Consider the following 20,458-nt stretch of genomic DNA (forward strand, 5'->3'; position numbering starts at 1 on the left):
TCTCGGGAGACTACAGAAGTTGTAATTTAAAAAAAAAAACAAATCCTCCAAACCTAATTTCTAAATCCCGAATTGTCATTTGTAATAGAATAAGATATATTTGGCAAAAGAGGAGAGTACTTTTACCCCACGTGAGACAATTGCGCTAAACTATCTTCCTGTCTCTAGGGGGTTATTTAGCTTATATGACGCATTACAACTATTTGCATGCCTTTAAAGAGCTGAAATATCGGATGTAACTGAAGAATGTATAACGAATATGGATACAAAAGGCTAGCAAGATACTTCTCATCATCTTTTGAACAAGATACAGGTTTACCATATAAACAAGTGGACAGATCTGCAGAATCAGATATCGGGTGGGTAACAAGTGATATAAGATTTAAAGAAGAACTAAATTGGAACTCTTCTACAAGGGATTCATCGAAAATTGAAGTTGGATCATTAATAGACAGATTGGGTAATGGTTCTATTGAACCTAACCCTGATAATAGGCTAAATAACACTTTGAAAGATGCTCCTATAGCAGTAATTCCATGTGGATTATTATATCCGAGAGTATTTATAGGGAATATTCCACCAAATATAAGCTTTGAAGTACTGAAAAACTTGATATTAACAGCAATAGATGATTGTAACAATTCATCTGGTTCTTTGATTTCACTAAATTATCAATCAAGTTATAAGGAATGGAGGACAGCATATGCTAGTTTAACAACTTGGAATAATGCTCAGAAAGTAATCCAGCATCTACATCTTAGACGGCACTTTAAAAATGTGCCATATCATAGACTAGTTGCATGTGTAGCTCCATACCCTCCCCCATCAGTTCTATCATCAAGTTTCGAATCGGCATACGATCCTGGTGAGGCAGAGTCGATTATTTTGGAGTTTCAGGAAATTAACAAGAAACTCTTATTGCATGAACCACGTGGTACCGAAATATGGCTTCCATCATATAATCGTATTGAACGTAGTAGGAACTTTTGCAATATTTGGAATTGCTTTAAAAGAGATGAAATAAATAAAATAAGTACTAAATGGATGCAATACTATAAAGAAAATGGTACCTGTGATTACTGGGATTCGTTATCAGGGCATATGCAGTCACATATGCCAAGTAGTTCATCTATGGAAGATAAACTACACTTGCCTACTACAATAACCTTGCTACGAGATGGACCTGGTGGAGCAAATTTATTTATATATGGGATTCCGAATGATTGGACAGAAGTTACGTTGATGCAACTATGTCAGAAATTTGGTCATATTGTTGGTATCAGATTACCTGCAGCAAATGACAATGATAAGCTAAACCGCTGTTTTGGCTTTATTAGCTATGATAATAAACCGTCTACTTGGGCAGCAATTAGGTCAATATCTGGTATTAAGTTTCTTGGAAAACCTCTGAAGTTGCAACTAAAAGCAGGTGAAGATTCTCTACTACCCCTTACATTAAGACCAATTGTTGAAGGCTCAGCTAGAAACAAAAGTGGTGGTTTCTACGAGTACTCTGGAATTGGGGAATCTAGAAACAGAAATCAACAATACAAAAAGTTCTCATCTCCACATAATCATTCCTCCCAAGTTTGCAAAAACTCTTACAATAATTCACGCAGTTTTTCAAAAAATAAAGAAAGAGGTGATCAGACTCAATTATCTATTGGATCTAATCTTTATCCTACTCATCCACAAACAAGCAAATATATGTCTTGCAATACTCTATCTACACCATCTACAACTACATCATCTCATATTTTCGGTTCATCATCCGCACTGATATTTTCGGACTTTTTCGATATACAGTCAACACCATCCACTCCAAGAGAGAATAATCAGCATAATGTCAGTTACTTTCCAGATGATTCAAATAACTTAAATATTTTACTTAAAAATATTCTCTCACTGGATAATATAGGCAACTGTAAACTTTAGAGGTAATTTAATTTATTGGATACCTCTCATTTGAGTTTAAGCTTTTGACTTTAGTACTTTGAAATGCTAAGTAATATTGAAAGCTTTCTTGAATAATCGCTGTCTAAAAATATACCGCTTCTGACGATAACTTTTTTTAAAAATTATAAATCTATTTTCTTCTTAATTTATTATCTATGCCTCAATGGTTATATTTGAAGCTTTGATATCAAGTAGATATAATAGTTTTTGTAGAAGAGGATGCCTAGTACTTAATGATCATTGTAATGAATATAAAACAGAAGTATGCTTAAGAGACGAGGATACTACAGATAAAGAAATTAACGAGAATAGTAATACTTATCTCACTATTCATACTCCAACAATAAGTGTTCCTACTTTCAAAGGACATCCATTGTATATTTTACCAAAAACGAGAGATAACAAAGAAGTTTGTTCATTATTTAAAGATCTGGACTATTTACTTATTGGATATCCATTAGACTGTAGTGCTTTAAATAATAATAGTAAAGTAGATTATTTAAAATACGAAGATATTTTTTCAATGAAATGTAGATGTAAACAGTTGAAATCACTCAATCTTCTTAAAAGGTCTGATTCACAGCTCTGCAATGGAGGTGAGATATTGTATCAAATGTTTCGTCAACCTCTGTATGACGATGTATCTATGTGGAATTGTGTAAATAACCTTGTTTTGAGGACTGAAAATGGTAGAGTTCAGATAGACTATAGAAACGTTATTGCTAGCATGGAAAAATTTAGACCTGTATTATACACTGCACCAGCAGAGGAATCAATAACAGAAATAAGTGGTAAAAATGCCTCATTTAGAGCAATATCATTAGCTAATGATGAGCTAATTAAATTATTGGAATATCATTTGAATCTTGACCATAAAACTGTTTGTGATTGTTCACACACTTCTGAAACACATCCTGATAACTGTAAATATGGAGAAACTTGCAAAATGGAATTGCCAATAAACTCTAGTAGTTCTTCAGTCTGTGAATCAATTAGACCAAATATTATTGCTAATATTCAGGGAGCACATTTTGAGAATTATAGAGTTGCATCTTCATTAAGTATTTGGGACTTGTGCAAAGGTACTGGTAAAGGTCTAGAGAATGTACAGTTTAACAAAGAACAGGGGACAGTGGAATTAAAGGAAGTACTACTAAGCCCCAGCAAAAAAGCTATGTTGTATGACAAAATTATAGCAGGTGTTACAATTGGTGGATTAGGTTACTCAGAGTCATCTTTTGTTAGGAAGAAGTGTATACATTCTGTAGTAAAGTATGTGCCAGAAGATAAAATCCGATTTTTATCTCTGAACTTAGGAAGTCCTATTGAAATCCTTCAAGCATTCTGGTTAGGTATTGATATAGTAGAGTGTCCTTATATATACAAAAGTTCTCAAAGTGGTATTGCATTGGTATTTAATGTAGATGAATTCTGGTCAACAGAACATGGCATAATACACAATAATGAAGAATTCGAAAATGTTAAGAAATTTTTACTTGAAGAAGATTTCACTTCAAATAATACTGATAACCTATTATTTGGAGGTGCTCGTTATATAAATTTGTCAGATAGGAAGTGTGAAATGGATTTTAGTCTGGTAGCTGAAGATTCACCATTACCATATTCAAGAGCATATCTTCATCACTTAATAAATTCGCGTGAAATGCTAGCATTTACTTCTTTATTTTTACATAATTATTGGAAATATCAAAATCTCTTGCAGTCAATAAGAAGAGCAATTGAATTTGGGTTATATGAACAATTTGTTACCTGGTTTGTTACTACACAAACAGAAAAATATATACACCCAACAAAGCTACCACAATTACCAACAGAAACATACACTGTGGATGATGCGAAGGAAGTCATATTAAGCCACCATCATAAAGTAGGATGCTGAGAATCAATTTAACTTAAGATATTTGTACATTATTAATTTAGTGGTAATATAATCTTGACACTTCTAATATTAAGAATCTAGTTTATAATGAAATCTATAAGTTACTACTATACGTTTATTTTAATTAGTTTATAATAGATTATTAAATTTATTCTAAATCTAGGTATTTATAGTTATTTTACACTACTAGTCTATATGTCACATATCTGCCTGCAGTTTCTGAAGGTCTAATTATCTTCACAACCTGGCTCTTTGCAAGTCCAAAGTATCTTGCAACAGGATCTGCATGCTGTATTCTAGGAAGCTGAGTTTCTTTAACCTTGTATCGTTCTAACAATTGAGATTTTTCCTCATCGCTTAGTAGAACATGTTTTGGGACAAGTTCATGTCTTGTTATGTTTACTAAGAGTTCATTTTCCAAGAAACTCTCAATATAATGTTTAGGTGCAGCATCTAATATTGCAACTTTGGCATGTGCAGTCAATACATTCTGTGATATTAGAATAGCTCGTTGTATATTATGTTCATCCATTTTCTCTACTATATCACGTATTGGTTTAACACCTGTTTTTTTTGATTCATCTGCAAAATAGCATATAATACGCTTGGTCTGATCTTGTTTATGTGATGCTACCATTAACATCCTTGAACGAAGCCTTTGATGTGATTCAAATCGTTCCTTAAACGTAGCAAATTGCTCATCCTTATCCTGACTTGAGACTATGTAACCACGATCTTCTAGCATTTCACATAATGTCCTCCTAGCCCGAAAGAATCGAGTATCCGAATTATCCATGTCTATTAGACTTATATGACCCTAATCTAGACTATTTATATCTAATATATATTCAATACCTTCTTTCTTGAAATATACACATCATTTATTTAAAAGGAAAACAAGAACAAATGCGCCATAATTCTACTTTGTAGTATTACAGCTGTCTACTTTAGCGCAAAAAAGGACACAGAACAGCAATTTCCACCTCTTAAGAGGATCCCCTGTTCTTTACTTAGCAATATACGACTGTATACACCTCTGATATTAAATTAACTAGTATGTGAGACAAAGTCATTAGATTAATTAGGAGTTATTACTCATGACCTTACAAATTGTAGATCTGCAGCTAGTTAGTTCTATTGCAATTTTACTTCTATAGTTACAAATTTAGATATAAATACTATTCATGGAAATATTATTTACTGGAATTACGAGATTCTTTCTTATCCACTTTATATATTAATGAAGAGGTATTGTTGAAGTTTGTAATATACTTGACAAATCTATGGTGAGGTAAAGTACGCACAATTTACTTATTTGCACTTTAAGAGATTTACTCAAGAAATATGGAAAAACTTTTTAATGAGTTGATTCAAGGCTTGAGGAAATTTCAGGATGAAAGTAATAAGAATATTCATTTATATGAAGAAGAGAATTTTATATTTTGGAAGACTACAAATATAAATTATCATACATTACTAAGCTCACTGCCAGATGGATATTTGCTTATTACTAAAAATCCAACTTCTAAGCTACTTGAAATAAATGAACTTAACCCCAATATTTATAGTGGATATATATCAACTGAAGATTATATAAACAAATGTAAACGAGTACTTTCTGATGATTGTAAAAATTTAAATAGGTTATGTCTTTGCGAGGTAATGAGGAATTCAATATCCAAATATTATAGTAAGGTATTAGATACAAATATAATATATGATATTTCCAAGTTTAAGACTTTAGAATCTTATGATAATAATTCAACATATAATAGAGATTTTGATTACTTAATAATTGAACCATACTTACTTCCAATAAAAATAAGCTATGTGAGAAATATAGTATCATATATATCTTTCAAAAATTATGAATTACCATTACCCTTGGTATTTTATGTAGAAGATGATAGAATTCCCCCAGAAGCTACCAAAGGTAAAAAAACTATTTATACAATACTGAAGCCCAATACTAATAGCTACATCAAGTACAGCATATACTCAATATATGAATACTATGGAATACTTACTTCACTACTAAGAAAAGATGAAATAATAATGAATAATAAAGTTGATGATAATACATGTAACTTAGAAAATCGAAAAATAAGTATTAATAAGGAACCCTTAAATAACATCACAATAAGTGAATTTATAACTAATTTAGATTGTAACCTAAACAACAAAGAAATGCCGAATATATGTATTGCATGTTCAAGATATGATATTTACAACAATTCAGCAATATACAAAAGATATGAAGATAACTTCAATGTTTTTTATGACAAGTTTAGCATTGACAAAGTAATTAGAACTATCCCAGGACCATTTATATCTTTATTTGTTAGATGGTCGATAAATCTTAAAGATCAATTATATCCATGTATTCCAAAACCGACTATTAACAACATATATGATGGACTTTTTATAGCAAGGGTAGGCTCAGCTAAACATTCTCTTCTACCCAAATTATTTAAGGATATTGAAATATTGGAGAAATTTATTGAAATCACCTCATTGTACAGTGAATCCAAAGAATATAGCAAAGTTAATAGTATGAGTTTGCATTCGATAGAGTCTAAATACTCAAGTAATGAAAATATAAAGCTAAATGAATCTGAAGAACCTACTTTTTTTTTAAGAGGGGAATCTGTAAATTATGTATCATCTTTTATTAAACAGCTACTATGTATTTGGAGTCACTCTATATTGCATGGTAAGCACAAACTTTCTGAAGTAAAGCAAATAGAAACAGAACAATCAAATTTTAATTCTAATAGAAAATCACTTCTTCCCTTTTCAATAGATAGAATTGACATGGATTTTACTGATCATCTATGGCATTATTTGAAAAGATCTTATTGTATAAAGGATATATATGATACAATCAACTTAATTATTGAAGAACTTGAGGAATCATCCTTTTCTTCAAAAATAACTTCAAGACTATTACCATTTGTTCGTGATGACAATGAAACAATAATTGGTCAAATGAGTAGATTGGCTATACAAATATCTAAGCTTCAGCGTTTTGATAAAAATGAAAATGATGACAAAATAAAAGTGTTGAAAAGCAAATGGAAAAATTACAAACATAACTGGTGCTTAAATATTTCAATGATACCATTTATTATTATACAAATAGGTATTGAATGTATAATTAACGATATGAAGCTTGTAATTAAAAAGGCAGATCCTTCAATAGATGAAACACAATTAGAGTGGTATCTAGACTATATAAGTACAAATATTCTAAACACAGATAGCAAAATAAATAACGAAGTAGCTATATATGAGCATATGAATAAGAACATTACATCACGTATTAAACGACTACTTTGCACTTGCGAACTAGCATCCCTATGTCTACAAATAAAGATACCGTGGGATATTCTTCATAAGATTATGCATACAAGTCTTGAATATTATAAATATTGCAGTGAAATATCTTCACCTCTGTTTGCTTTGCCTATATATAACAAAAATATAATTAAACAATACATATCGTCAAGGAGTCCAAACGATATTGATATATCTGTGAATGACTATTTTAATATAAATTTCCAAAAAATTAATCCAATAGACATACCTGTAATTGGGAATCATCATAAAGAAGAATCACTACAATGGTTTAATACATATCCTGTTAATTTATGGAATGTCTACTCTGAAATTGAGTTAGCTAGCTCACAGAATCAAACTAGTAACAAAATACTTACTCATTATTCAGTACAAATAAAACAGAAAATAATGTAGAAAGCAATTTTAAGTACTATAAAGTAGTAAATAGTAATTTTGAGCTATTGAAATCCTGCTTTGAAGTTACAGTATGACAAGACTAAATTAGAATCTGGTGTTTTCTATTGGGTTTAGCTAATCTACTCATCAAGATTTGAAAATAATGAAATAGCTTATTAATCTTAACATTAATTTCTCAGATAACAAATTATGACAAGGTCAGTATAAATTAATTGTAATTGATATATGGCATACAAATTATTATCCTTAAATAAATAAATACACTTGGACTCTAATTTAATCTTAGCTTTAAATTTTGTTAGGTAAATCTGAATATTATTATAATAATTAATAAAAAGGAAAGAGGTTTTTTGGAAGCAAGAAAATAGGTATTAGCTTTCCCAAAAGCCACTTTTTTTATTTTTAATATCAATACTATTGTTAAAAAGAAATATACCACCTTATTTTAGTGTTTTCTAAATTATATTATTTAATTACTTTTTTGAAATACTATAGGTTCTACATGAGGATACTCTAGTGAGGTTTTAATTGAAATAGTTACTCAAACACATTTGTTACTACAAAATTCTTAGAATCGATGTTATTCTAACTTACTGAATAACTAAATAATTTTATTTATAAATTTATTCACTAAATTGTGATTGTAAAGACATATCTAAATACTTAGTGTAGTAGGCTCGTTCCAAAACAGTTGAATATCGAATATTATCTTTATTCTAACAAAAAAATTCAATCAAACAGATACTTTATAATTGAAAGAATATAAAAAATAGATTGAGACAAACTTTTTATGTTTAGATTTGATCAATTAGATTTCTAGTATTCCTTCAAAAAAACTATTTAATTAAAGATATTTACTACCTCTAATATTTTCAGTGTAAATACATACACCTATTCAATATGAAGTATATATAAATATTAATTATGTAATTTCATTATATAAGTTAGGTTTATACCCTTAGCTTCAAATATATGAATAAGTTCCATACTTTCAGTACAAATGCTTCCATATTTAGTTACATAAAATTTATTTAGAAACTTAATAAATTTTATTTTTTTAGATCCTCATAATTTCTTATAATTTGTGTACTGCCGTCAAAATTTTGAATATACATCGTTCCAGTAGAAAGATCTATACATTGACGTTGTTTAAGCAAATAAAATTTGTTGAGTTGTAAAATTAGTTTCTCATAAGATGAGTGATCAATAGTAGTAGTACACTGAACGATATTTTTCTTTATATAATGGTAGATTACATCTTTGTCAGGTTTCACCCCTTTTATATCTCCATTTGGGTATACTAAAATACACCAGTTTAATCGTTTCCAAATAAGTCTCCTTGTGTTCTTTGGACATTTTGAGGGATTATTATCACCTGTATATGCAATTTCTATAAGTCCGCTTGGATAATAAAATATTATTGCTTGCATGTCATTTTGTGTATCTATTTCGTAAGGTGTTTCAATATTACACCATGGAATATCATTATTTATAGGTAATGGTGGTAATGAATTCAATGAATTCGAGCTATCAAGTAAAAATATAGAACTTAGAAGTCCATAAAGTTCATCTAAATCTTTTTCAAAGTCATGAGATTCAAGGATACTCTGTATAATCTGATCTCGACCCTGTAATGAATATGCATTAGCCGTATATGAATTTTCATATGATTGAAAGTTTTTTTCCTTAACTTTTAATTCATCTATCTTGGAATAGGGTCCTTCTTTCCCCAAGATCTCTTGGTTAGATAAATAATCAGAATGCTCATTATTTTCACTGGATGTCTTTATTGGCTTCGTAGTATTTAATTTTGATTTCTTTAGTTGGTTAATACTATTAATTGTATTACTTTTTTCTTTATTTCTTATCTCTTTAAGTAGACGCTGAATTTCAATATCCTTTCTTTTAATTTCCATCTTTAGCCTTGTTATTAGCTCATTATTCTTTATTTTTTCCCTAACCATTTTCATCTTTTCATCTTCCATTCTTTTTTTTTCATCTTCAAATTCTTTAGTTATTTTTTCATATTTTTTATTAAATTTATTCTCCAAATTTTGTCTAAGAACAACTAATTGTTTTTGTTCCTTCTCAACATCTTTCTTCTTGTTTATCAAGTCTTGATGAGCTTGATGGACACGCTCCATTTGCTTATCTAAAACACTAAGTTTTTCATGAATCATATCATCTAATGTTATCTTACTATCTCCTATTGTATTTTTCCCAAGTTGTGAAGATTTATTTATAGTATTACTTACAATATGTTCATCAATGCTCCCCTTTAATTCAGGCTGCTTAATTTCTCTCGCAATTGAATTATTACTAATTTTTTCATTCTTCTTTCTTGTATTACTAATTACTAATGATTTCCCCTGACCTTTTCTTAAAAATGGTTTTGGTGTTATACAGTTCTTATTAGTATAAGATTCCAAATTTGCCTTAGTATTATCATCTTCTTTATTAGCTTCAAACTTATTACCATAGTAGTCCCAATTATTATTATCATCGGAAATATTGATTGGGGTATTTTCTAATTCAGTAATAAAGTCTGGTTCAAAAAACATACTACTATCCATATCATACTCTGCCCCATGCTCTTCATAGTCCAGATGTTTCATAACTCAAGTTGCAGTAAATCCTAACCTTCTAAAAAAGTTACTTCCAATCTTTTCAAGCTACTATTGGGATTCATTAAATATTTAAATAAAGTATTACGTTCACACACACGAGTTTACTTTTCTCCTAACTCGCTACTATCATTTATAGTATAAGAGATTCAAGGCGCCTTAACTATATACCGCTACTGTAACTATTAAAAATATAATTATACTTTTAGACTCTGCAAAATCCGGAACTTATTCTATTGCTATCAAGTATATTTTCCTTACTAATTTGAAAATAGTCTGATCTTTTCCCTCCACTAAATATAATGAAATATTAAGTATTGGTACTCAAGTATTAATCTTAAAATGAGAATTCCATTTTCAACAGTTCTTATATATAATTATTCAATACTTAAGAATATTAACTCTCCGAAATATTAGTAGGAAAAAGGTTAAAGAAGTAAAAATTCATAAATTAATAACTAGCACGATATTAACCGCCCTAAAATATACCGGGGTTATACAATCCCAATATATAGTCTGTAGATACGTCTCTAACATTAACAATTTCTGGTATCTTTTTATTTAGATAATCTAATAAATATACATTTAATTTAATTTCTCTATGTGATCTATTTGTCACTTCTGAACCATATATATCGCATATTTCAGTTATAGAACATATGAGATATAATTTAATCTGCTGCAGAGACTTTTCTGAATGAGAAATATTTGGTATTAAATTTTTATTAACCCAGTCGACTTCAGAAAAAAACAGCAAAATCCCAAACTCATAATTTGCATATATATATATTATATCTAGTACAATATTAAATAAACCTTGCCTGAAAGTAATAATGGTAGAAAGTGACTCATTATGATTAGTACCTGAAAGAAGCCATGCTATTTGTTCAAGTATTTGCCTTATATTATCTGTAAATACTATATTCATAATATATTCAACTGATATTGGTAGTGCAACGTACTTTTTTAACTTCATCTCCATAAGTTTTAATAGTACATGATAACCTCCATAATAAAATGGGTTACGTAATAGTAAACTAATAACCCATTTATCAAATAATTCATTAATATTGTCTAATTCAAAGCTATAATTTTCAAATATATCAGGATAAAGATCAAATATTAACCATCTAGTAAATCCCCATGCATAGTAATGATGCGGATTATTATCTAATTGACACTGCAGAAAGTTAGAGTGGAAGTTCTTAATCCATTCAACAATAATAATACCATTACTCACAGCATAACTAGTTAATTCATTCATATTAATTATTATACTTAACATATTTTTAGTCAAATATTCTAGATAATCCCATATTTCACTCGATTTAGGTGCTTTATCCAGTGCAACTCTAACAAGAACTACTTCATATTCAAAAAACTGTTTAATTTTACTTGACATATCGGGTTCAAGATTTATTAAATATCTAGTTTGACAATACCTATTACACCATATAGTAGGATTAGAACTATCTAAGAGTATAAGTAAAGAAATCAAATCCCAAAAAATACATCCAAACTTGACCTCAGAAATAATTATATCTGGATATAAAATTGATCTCGTAATATTTTTCTCGTTATAGTTGGAATGCAATAATTTCACACAATATTCTTGAATTGTGATATTCCTTGCTTTATGATCATTTATATATTCAAGTATTTCTGTAATAATTGAATTTCTAAATTGATTACATATAACCAAACACTTCTCAGTTTCAATATATGTAATATTATCAAGGTTATTAGCTCCTATAGTTATGGTATCTATGAAGTCTATCCTATGAAGAAAAATATATTCATTATTGCTTCTTATGATCTCTGATAAATAATCAAGTAAGACCAATGATTTTTCAGGATAATTAGATTTCATGACAGATATGGAAAGTGTTTAAAATATCCATAATCTCACTATAAAGATCAAACTATCGTGATTAACCTTTGTAAAGGTTAAATATATCCCTTTCTGACCCAGCAGTAATATTATATACCGCTTTACTTTTGTTTCAATTACATTATTGATAAGACTAGAGATATAGTTGAAATATTACAAATTTTTACCTTTGTTATTACATACTAAATAAATTATTTAAGAGTTTATATGAAAACGAATATGTTAAATTTAGTAATTCTCTTTCTTTTTATGTTAGATGTTTTAGTTAAATATACTAGTGCAATAAATAATACTACTAATCTAAAAGTACTTTGTATACATAAGATAGAACTAGAAGGTAAATCTAATGTAATGACATATACAAATAGTTTCTATAGATATTCAACAAGATATAAAAGAATATATCTAAGTTTGATTCAAGAAAAGTACACATCATCAAAACGATTAATGATAATACTGTATTAGGATACCCCACTAAAAAGTCTAATACTATTAGTAAAAATGGTAAGAAACATTGGAAATAAAGAACTAAGAAATTCTTTTACATCTGAAGTTAGATTGGGGTGTCAATGTTATTGTAGTTCTTGTTTTAATACCTGTCCATTGAGAAATAGCAAATATGTATGTAAAAATCCATTAATTGTACAAAAAGTAGAATGGGAGCCTAAAGTACTATATAGTCCATTTAGTATAGTCCATTTAGAAATTCACTAGATCCATTTTATCGTATAAAGGGTCCTGGATATATTACACCATGTACTGGGAATTTTAGTCCTATTTGTAGTAATGATAGTAATACTTACCCTAATCCTTGTTTATTTAGAAATACACAATGAGAAGATGAGCAATTAGAATTTTTATATTGGGGAATTTGCAATCAAAATCTTTTCAATATAACTAATATAACTCTTTAAAGTGGTATTTCGTATATAGATAAAATATTAGTCACCTAATAATCCCTAATCCAATAACAATCTATATATAATTATCTAATTTATGATATTAAGTTATAGACTCCTTAGTCCATCCAACAATATTGATAATATTATAGATAGAATACTCAATTTATTTCTATCTGTACTAACTACTTTATATATTTAAATTACCTATAATTTTTATCTTACTAAAAAAAAAAGTGTTTATAATTTTCTCTTCTAGTTTCTAAAAATGTTAATAGTAACGAGAATCCCTTAAAATAATTACATACAATAATAAATATGGGGAATATTTAGATTACCAATCATTTGATTATAAAGAGAAAATTTTCATTATTAATATTAACTTTGCTCCAATATGCTGCTTTAGATGCAGTTCAAGGTAACAGTAACACTATGTACCGCCCTGTTCATAATTAAGTAACGAGTGTGTTTGTGTTTGTGGCTTAAAGCTCGGAGCTTAAATACTTTTTATAGTTCATTTTGTATAACATCTAAATTATTTTTTAACTCTAATGAAAATGAGTATGGCAGGTCTAATAATGCTTTTATTTTATATATTACAGATCTTACTCAAATATACTAATGCAAGGATTGGTGGTAGTAACTTACAAGTAATTTGTCCATATGAGATAAAGCCAGTATGTGGGTCTAACGGCGTGACATATAGAAATATTTGTTATCTAAGCTTGGTAAGATACTTTGATGACTCAGTTGCACTACTTCATCCAGGTATTTGTAATCTAAGAATGCCAATGAAATTTGGCTCACTTGATTTTATTTTAAGTTCAAATAACAACACAATAATTATGTTTAATAATACTTTAGAAAATTATGATGAAGTGAATTCTTTTGTTGAAGAGAATAGATCTATATTTACTTCAGAGACACCTTGTCTTTTCAGAATTATGAGTGATAAACTTGTATTGAAGTACTTACCTAGGAAAGCTGTTATTGAAATAAACATAGAAAGAGATACAAAAAGTAAAGACTGTATCCATGTTTTGACAAATGAACTGAATATATTATGTGCGAGTGATGGCAAAACTTACATTAATATTTGTGAATTTGAAAATGCTAAGTGTAAAGATGAAGATTTATCTATTCTGCATATGGGAGAGTGTAGTTCCGAAGCACTATATGATCCATTTAGAAATCTACTAGGTCCATTTGATCGTATAAGAGGTCCTGATTGTATTAGGCCATGTACTAGGGAATTTAATCCTATTTGTGGTAATGATGGTAATACTTACCCTAATCCTTGTTCATTTAGAAATGCACAATGTGAAAACGAACAATTAGAATTTTTATATTGGGGAACCTGTAGTAATAATATAGCTAATATAGCTAATATAGCTAATACAACTAATACAACTAATAAAACTAAAACTAATATAGCTAATACAACTAATACAACTAATATAACTGATACAACTAATACAACTAATACAACTAATACAACTAATATAACTGATACAACTAATACAACTAATACAACTAATACAACTAATACAACTAATACAACTAATACAACTAATACAACTAATATAACTAATACAACTAATATAACTAATACAACTGAAATAAATAATCAAACTGAATTATATAGAGATCCACCAGGTCCATTTGATCGTGTAAGAGGTCCTGATTGTGTAACACCATTTATTACATTAGATTTAAATTATATATGTGGTACTGATGGAAAAACATATAGTAACCTTTCTGAATTTAGAAATGCACAATGTGAAGATGAACAATTAGAATTTTTATATTGGGGAATCTGTAGTAATAATGTAGTTAATATAACTAATACAACTAAAATAAATAATCAAACTGAATTATATAGAGATCCACCAGGTCCATTTGATCGTATAAGAGGTCCTGATTGTATTAAGCCATGTACTGTGGAATTTAATCCTATTTGTGGTAATGATGGTAATACTTACCCTAATCCTTGTTCATTTAGAAATGCACAATGTGAAAATGAACAATTAGGATTTTTATATTGGGGAATTTGCAATCAAAGTCTTTTTAATATAACGAATACAACTCCTACAATTTCCATAGATAATATTGAGAATATAAATAAAACATTAATTAATAAGTAATTTCCAATGTGTAAAAGTGATATATTTGTTTAATTGATATTGTAAAAAGTTATAATGGAGTCCTTAATCTATCCAATAATAGTGACCATTATTTCAGGGTAATTTTAGTTCATTCATATTGATCAATAAAATTGAAATATTTAGTAAAATATCCTTAGTAATCTTTTATTTTATTCTATCTAGTTATTCTATTAAATTTTCATACTTTTGTGTTTAATGTTTTATATCTTAAAATATTTTTGTGATAATGGAGTCTCTAAACTAATTACACATAAACAGGAATTTGCTCATTTTAGTATATATAACTTTATTAAAGTTTTAATTTTATTGTCTATAAACTTTTTTTATAGAAGAATAAATATTCATTATTCTTCTAATGTTATAAGTCATTGTTATCAAACATTTTTCAAAATAACTAGATATTATAATAAGTACGAAGGATATTTAAACTATCTATAATTTCATCATAAAAATCAGAATATCATTTTTAATGTTTATTTATATAAAATATACTACTTTTAATGCAACAACAAAGTAGTGTATATCGTCTAATACCCGACTCTAGTAATGAGAACACTATTGTTAGATCTGTATGTACAATGTCGAATTACAGTATTCCATATACTTTGTTTTATATATTAATTAAGTTATTTTATCATTTTTATAAAAATAAATATGAGAAATCTAATTATTTCTTTTTTCATCTTGTATTCTAAGGGCCTAATTAAATAATACTAATGCAAAAATTAGTACTATTCACTTATATATATCTTTTCTAAATAAGATAAAATTATGAGTCTGGTGGTATAACAGAAGTATTTGTATCCTGAACTTTGAACAATATCTTGATAAGTTATTTTCACTAATTTATCAAAGTTCTTATAAAAAAAAGTGCTAATGGAATATGACCTCCTTAAATCCATTCTAATATCTTATAAAAATTAACTTATATATATATCTAAAATTTTATTTAAATAAAAATGTTTGTTTTATTAAAAATAATAGATCCATATTCAATTAAAAAACTATATAAACTGTTAGCAATATAAATGATCCTGTGTTAAAATACTATAATCAAAAATATTCTATTGAAACAAAATTTGAAGTATAAAAAATTAAAAACAGGAAATGTATTTATTCTTTCATAAGTGAATTTAAATATTATTATCTAATTAATGAAAATTCTTACACTAATATTTGTTAATTTAGAAATGATAAATGTATAAATAAAAGTTTATAAATTCCACTGATGATAAAATGAAAATATGAATGATTAAATAATCCATCTAAAAATATACTTGATTCACTTAATCATGTAATATATACTATTTATTTGAAATTTACTGCACTAAATATCCACCTTATTCATGCTAACAGTGGTTTAAATTATCAATTACTCGCAATTTAGAAATAGACAATATGAATATGAGCATCTAAGAGTCTGAAGATTAAATAAGTTGTTAATTAAAACCTTGTGTTTCTTATTACTTTTAACCTGTACAAGATATATTTAAACATTAAATGTACAATACAGATAATTCACTAAATATATTTGATTGTATAATAAGAGGTTGTAAATGTACTAAACTATGCACTATAAAATTGAATCCTATTATTTGTAATGATAATAATATTTAATAAAAGAATTTTATTTAGAAGTATACAATTTACAAATGGAAAATTAAAATTCTTATTATTGAAGGGTTTGCAATAATTCACAACGTAGCTATTACTAAAACTTTTAAAAACTTGACTAAGGATATCAAATCACAGCTACTTAAAGATAAGTTTTATTTATCTGATTAATTTGATTGTTTAAGAAATTTTCTGATAATATTATACTGGCTATGTCACTCATTGACTTCTTTTATGATAATATTGACAATCAGGTGTAGTATACATGAGTTTAAAGATTCTTGCTTTTTGCAAAGAAATATAATTGTAGTATAATAATGTGAATCTTATGATAATAAAATCTTGTCACATCTTATTCAAAAAAAGAGGTAAAATTTGTTAGTTTTATATGTTTTAGTTATATATATACTGTAGTTGTAGTTATATATGCTATACTAATAGTATTTTTGGACTCATTATAATGCAGATTAAAGAGCAAGAAATTAATCAATATTTGAGTGTTTCTTAAGTATACTATATATTAATTAAAATTTTCATTTTTATAACCAACTTTTTTTATAATAAAAATATAACCTGGAGTAAAATCTTTAATAAATTAAAACTTTTGAACATTTGCCTTATAATACAAAAGAACAAATTTGGTTTATTGCACTTACAATCTGAGTAGTTATGCAATGAAATAGAATAAAGACGATATCGATCTAGTTGAACAAGTTTAATGTACTTTTTTTCTTAAAAATTCTTGTAAATCACTTGTTAAAGAATAAAGTACCTAATTTATATTGAACTATTATATATACCTTAATTATTAATGAATTATAATAGTACTTTAAGTTGGTAATATTCAAAATAAATATTATTAAATTGATCTTTATAATAAGATATATATAATTCCACTTTTCAATGAGTTAAATTTCTAGATATAGAAATATAATGTAATTAATTTGGAAACTTATACTAATTAGTAAAAGTGCTTAAATTGGTATTTGTAATATTAATAAGATACAACATATGTTTTAACATATATATATACTATAACTTGCAAGAACTATACATAATATGACTCCGCCAAGTAGTAAGTAGCCAAAGATAACCTTTGCAGTTGGGTGTGTTTCTATATGACCTTTGATTGGTATTTGCATCTTAGACTCCTTCACTTCTGACGATAATGACGAGCTGTCACAATCTGACAGCTTGTTTAGCTGAGACTCTTCATTAGAAATAAAATCTGATGAGGGGATCTCATTACTAAGAACTTCACTCATTTGATTAGTATCACAATCATATGAGATAACTTCAGGATCCCATATAAAATTATTATCTTTGTTTCCTGATACTTTACTTTCGTAATTTGCTATATATTTATCTCTATCCAAAAGTTTAAATTTCTTGCTCTCATTTATATTTTGATCTTCCTTAGTTGTTGGATATTCTAATTCTAAATATTTTGAATAACTTTCAGTCTCTGAAGAATCACTTTGCTGTAATGTATTAGGATCTAAAATCTCTTCAATATCAAGCTTTGAGGATTTATCCTTTAATTTGATTATATATCCTTCGTCTGCCTCGCTATTTCCACTATACTCTATTTCATCTTTGAGCATTTGAACTACTTCCTTTTTACTAGATTTAAGAGGAATCAAATAAACTGGTTTAGCTATAAGAGAAGTAGAGTCGGCTTTGGCTTCAGCTAATTTCTCTAGAAAAGATTGATTTTCTAATTTAACTATCTCAGGCTGAAATTCGCTACCTTTTATAATGCTAATTCTCTTCGGGGAAGAATTTCTAGATTCAACAGGAGCTATACTAATACTAGGCTTTAAAAATACTTTAGGAGTATTTTCTTTTTCAAGTAATTCAGCTACAACTGGTGTCTTTATAATATTAGGTCTTTTAATTAAAGTTTTCTTTTCAAATATAAGTGGTTGTTTCCTTTCAACAACCAAATTCTGAACCATAATAGGGTGCTTCTGCAAAATAACTGATTTATTCTCAGTTATAGGTTTCTCTTGCTTTTCTAAAATGGAAGGTTTCTTCTCAATTACAATAGGTTGTTTCTTATCTACTACAATTGCAGGCTTCTTTTCAACTATAATAGGAAGACTTTGTAAAAGTACTAATTTCTTAGTTAAGGCCGTTTTATTAGTGGCAATTGGCTGTTTTTGTATAATCCTTTGTTTCTTAGTCACAGCTTGAATATTGTTAGGTTTCTTATCAACTGTTATAGATTGTTTATTTTGAGTAACATATGGATTTCCTATCAAAACATGTTTATCAGCTACTACTGACAAATTCTTTATAATATTTGGATTATTCTGAGTTACTAATTCTTGTTTAAGAGTTAGTTTAGGTTGCTGTACTATTTGATTATAATTCCTAGCTCCTATTTGCTGTTTATCCAAAAACCCACCAACTTTATAAGTAAATGGCTGTATTTTAACTCCTTTAGAAGATTCCACTCCAATTTTTGACAACTGCTGAGATTGTTTGGGACCTGCATTTATTGTTGAAGAGGCAACTATTAATGAATTATTACCTATAGTTGCTTGATGCATATTATTCTGATTAAAAAATCTCATTTGAGGTTTAGGGGGTGTATTTTGTATTAAATTACCTTGAAAAATTACATTTCCAGTAGCAATGGATTTTGAAATGTAATTTTGTGCACTCTTCTCAGCAGCTTCGAGTATAAGTTCATCTGTTGTAATTGGCCTACACATTACACTAAAGCAAGATATGAAATCTTTAATATTGCAGTTCATTATATCATTATTGCATGTTAATATCACTTGTATTATCTGATTAGGGTGTATTTTTCCAGAGTATCCAAGTTGTATTACATCAGAAGATGAGTACATTGAAGCATGACCCTTACTTAATTGCCAGGTCCTTGGTAATTTTTCAGCACCAAGTGATTTATCCGGAATTTTATATTTATGATATTTATTATGTTTATCATATTCATTCTCACCCAATTCTTCATATTTTGAGTGTTCAGTATTTATAGTAGTGATTCTTACATTTATTGAATCATCAACTAATCCAAACCACTTCCTATGTCTAGGTGTTTCTTTAGTAATACTACCAATATTAGCTAATACAACTACTATTGATAATTCAATTAAAGTCCGCTTATTATCAAATGCACTACATAAACCCAAATTTAGTGTAGTTGTAGCTTTATCATCATAAAATTTCCAGTCACTTGGTATTAACTCTATTGAACTCTTCTTTTTTATAACTCTATTTAATGGTACAGATGCAGAGGCAAGAGTTACCCACCCCTTTGGTGTAACAAATTCACCTCCGTATTGTTCTGGTGTACATATTGACAACCCACCAAATAGAGTCCCCTTTTTTAAAAACCCAGTACAATCTGCGCATTGAACTAGCCTCTCATTACCATTTATACTGTTATACACAAAATTTGGTCTTAAATCCCAAAATCTATACCACTTTGTATGCTTTCTTACTCGGTGACATTGAATACTTAGACACATATTTAAGTAATTATTGCCCCAGGGAGATAATAAACTCATATTCTTATAAATCAATTCATTATCTCCACTTCTTACCCTCTTGCAAAGTATGTAGTTTATACTCTCAATTAAAACTAGAATAAAGGCTAGAATAGAAATTTTTTTAAACAATAA

The 20,458-nt window shown here is 27.9% G+C and overlaps 8 protein-coding genes across 8 annotated transcripts, besides 16 other annotated features; 4 read left to right on the forward strand and 4 right to left on the reverse strand.

Moving 5' to 3' along the window:
* Positions 1–246: 246 nt before the first annotated feature.
* On the forward strand, positions 247–1,935 carry CMU_009370 (RNA recognition motif. family protein; the record flags this gene model as incomplete). Its single annotated transcript, XM_002140758.1, has 1 exon — positions 247–1,935. One exon carries the CDS (start codon positions 247–249, stop codon positions 1,933–1,935), a length of 1,689 nt encoding a protein of 562 aa, XP_002140794.1.
* A 131-nt stretch (positions 1,936–2,066) lies between these two features.
* Positions 2,067–2,109: a sequence feature (AT_rich).
* A 10-nt stretch (positions 2,110–2,119) lies between these two features.
* CMU_009380 (queuine tRNA-ribosyltransferase family protein) lies at positions 2,120–3,856 on the forward strand (the record flags this gene model as incomplete). Its single annotated transcript, XM_002140759.1, has 1 exon — positions 2,120–3,856. The coding sequence occupies one exon, from the start codon at positions 2,120–2,122 to the stop codon at positions 3,854–3,856; it is 1,737 nt and encodes a 578-aa protein (XP_002140795.1).
* A 114-nt stretch (positions 3,857–3,970) lies between these two features.
* Positions 3,971–4,009: a sequence feature (AT_rich).
* Positions 4,010–4,034: 25 nt separating this feature from the next.
* CMU_009390 (DNA-directed RNA polymerase 2, putative) lies at positions 4,035–4,652 on the reverse strand (the record flags this gene model as incomplete). The annotated part of the gene is made up of 1 exon (XM_002140760.1): positions 4,035–4,652. The coding sequence occupies one exon, from the start codon at positions 4,650–4,652 to the stop codon at positions 4,035–4,037; it is 618 nt and encodes a 205-aa protein (XP_002140796.1).
* Positions 4,653–5,200: 548 nt separating this feature from the next.
* CMU_009400 (uncharacterized protein) lies at positions 5,201–7,609 on the forward strand (the record flags this gene model as incomplete). Its single annotated transcript, XM_002140761.1, has 1 exon — positions 5,201–7,609. The coding sequence occupies one exon, from the start codon at positions 5,201–5,203 to the stop codon at positions 7,607–7,609; it is 2,409 nt and encodes an 802-aa protein (XP_002140797.1).
* Positions 7,610–7,923: 314 nt separating this feature from the next.
* Positions 7,924–7,949: a sequence feature (AT_rich).
* Positions 7,950–8,214: 265 nt separating this feature from the next.
* Positions 8,215–8,240: a sequence feature (AT_rich).
* Positions 8,241–8,518: 278 nt separating this feature from the next.
* Positions 8,519–8,555: a sequence feature (AT_rich).
* A 77-nt stretch (positions 8,556–8,632) lies between these two features.
* Positions 8,633–8,672: a sequence feature (AT_rich).
* Positions 8,662–10,227, reverse strand: CMU_009410 (uncharacterized protein; the record flags this gene model as incomplete). The annotated part of the gene is made up of 1 exon (XM_002140762.1): positions 8,662–10,227. One exon carries the CDS (start codon positions 10,225–10,227, stop codon positions 8,662–8,664), a length of 1,566 nt encoding a protein of 521 aa, XP_002140798.1.
* Positions 9,627–9,657: a sequence feature (AT_rich).
* A 487-nt stretch (positions 10,228–10,714) lies between the features above and the next one.
* CMU_009420 (uncharacterized protein) lies at positions 10,715–12,106 on the reverse strand (the record flags this gene model as incomplete). The annotated part of the gene is made up of 1 exon (XM_002140763.1): positions 10,715–12,106. The coding sequence occupies one exon, from the start codon at positions 12,104–12,106 to the stop codon at positions 10,715–10,717; it is 1,392 nt and encodes a 463-aa protein (XP_002140799.1).
* Positions 10,791–10,833: a sequence feature (AT_rich).
* Positions 12,107–13,577: 1,471 nt separating the features above from the next.
* CMU_009430 (kazal-type serine protease inhibitor domain-containing protein) lies at positions 13,578–15,170 on the forward strand (the record flags this gene model as incomplete). The annotated part of the gene is made up of 1 exon (XM_002140764.1): positions 13,578–15,170. The coding sequence occupies one exon, from the start codon at positions 13,578–13,580 to the stop codon at positions 15,168–15,170; it is 1,593 nt and encodes a 530-aa protein (XP_002140800.1).
* Positions 14,471–14,631: a microsatellite.
* A 483-nt stretch (positions 15,171–15,653) lies between the features above and the next one.
* Positions 15,654–15,682: a sequence feature (AT_rich).
* Positions 15,683–15,799: 117 nt separating this feature from the next.
* Positions 15,800–15,847: a sequence feature (AT_rich).
* A 255-nt stretch (positions 15,848–16,102) lies between these two features.
* Positions 16,103–16,174: a sequence feature (AT_rich).
* Positions 16,175–16,321: 147 nt separating this feature from the next.
* Positions 16,322–16,413: a sequence feature (AT_rich).
* A 381-nt stretch (positions 16,414–16,794) lies between these two features.
* Positions 16,795–16,825: a sequence feature (AT_rich).
* Positions 16,826–17,319: 494 nt separating this feature from the next.
* Positions 17,320–17,377: a sequence feature (AT_rich).
* A 266-nt stretch (positions 17,378–17,643) lies between these two features.
* Positions 17,644–17,698: a sequence feature (AT_rich).
* Positions 17,699–17,821: 123 nt separating this feature from the next.
* CMU_009440 (uncharacterized protein) lies at positions 17,822–20,344 on the reverse strand (the record flags this gene model as incomplete). Its single annotated transcript, XM_002140765.1, has 1 exon — positions 17,822–20,344. The coding sequence occupies one exon, from the start codon at positions 20,342–20,344 to the stop codon at positions 17,822–17,824; it is 2,523 nt and encodes an 840-aa protein (XP_002140801.1).
* Positions 20,345–20,458: the final 114 nt, after the last annotated feature.

This window comes from Cryptosporidium muris, genomic scaffold, assembly GCF_000006515.1.
Source record: "Cryptosporidium muris RN66 scf_1106632373431 genomic scaffold, whole genome shotgun sequence".
NCBI lineage: Eukaryota > Apicomplexa > Conoidasida > Eucoccidiorida > Cryptosporidiidae > Cryptosporidium > Cryptosporidium muris.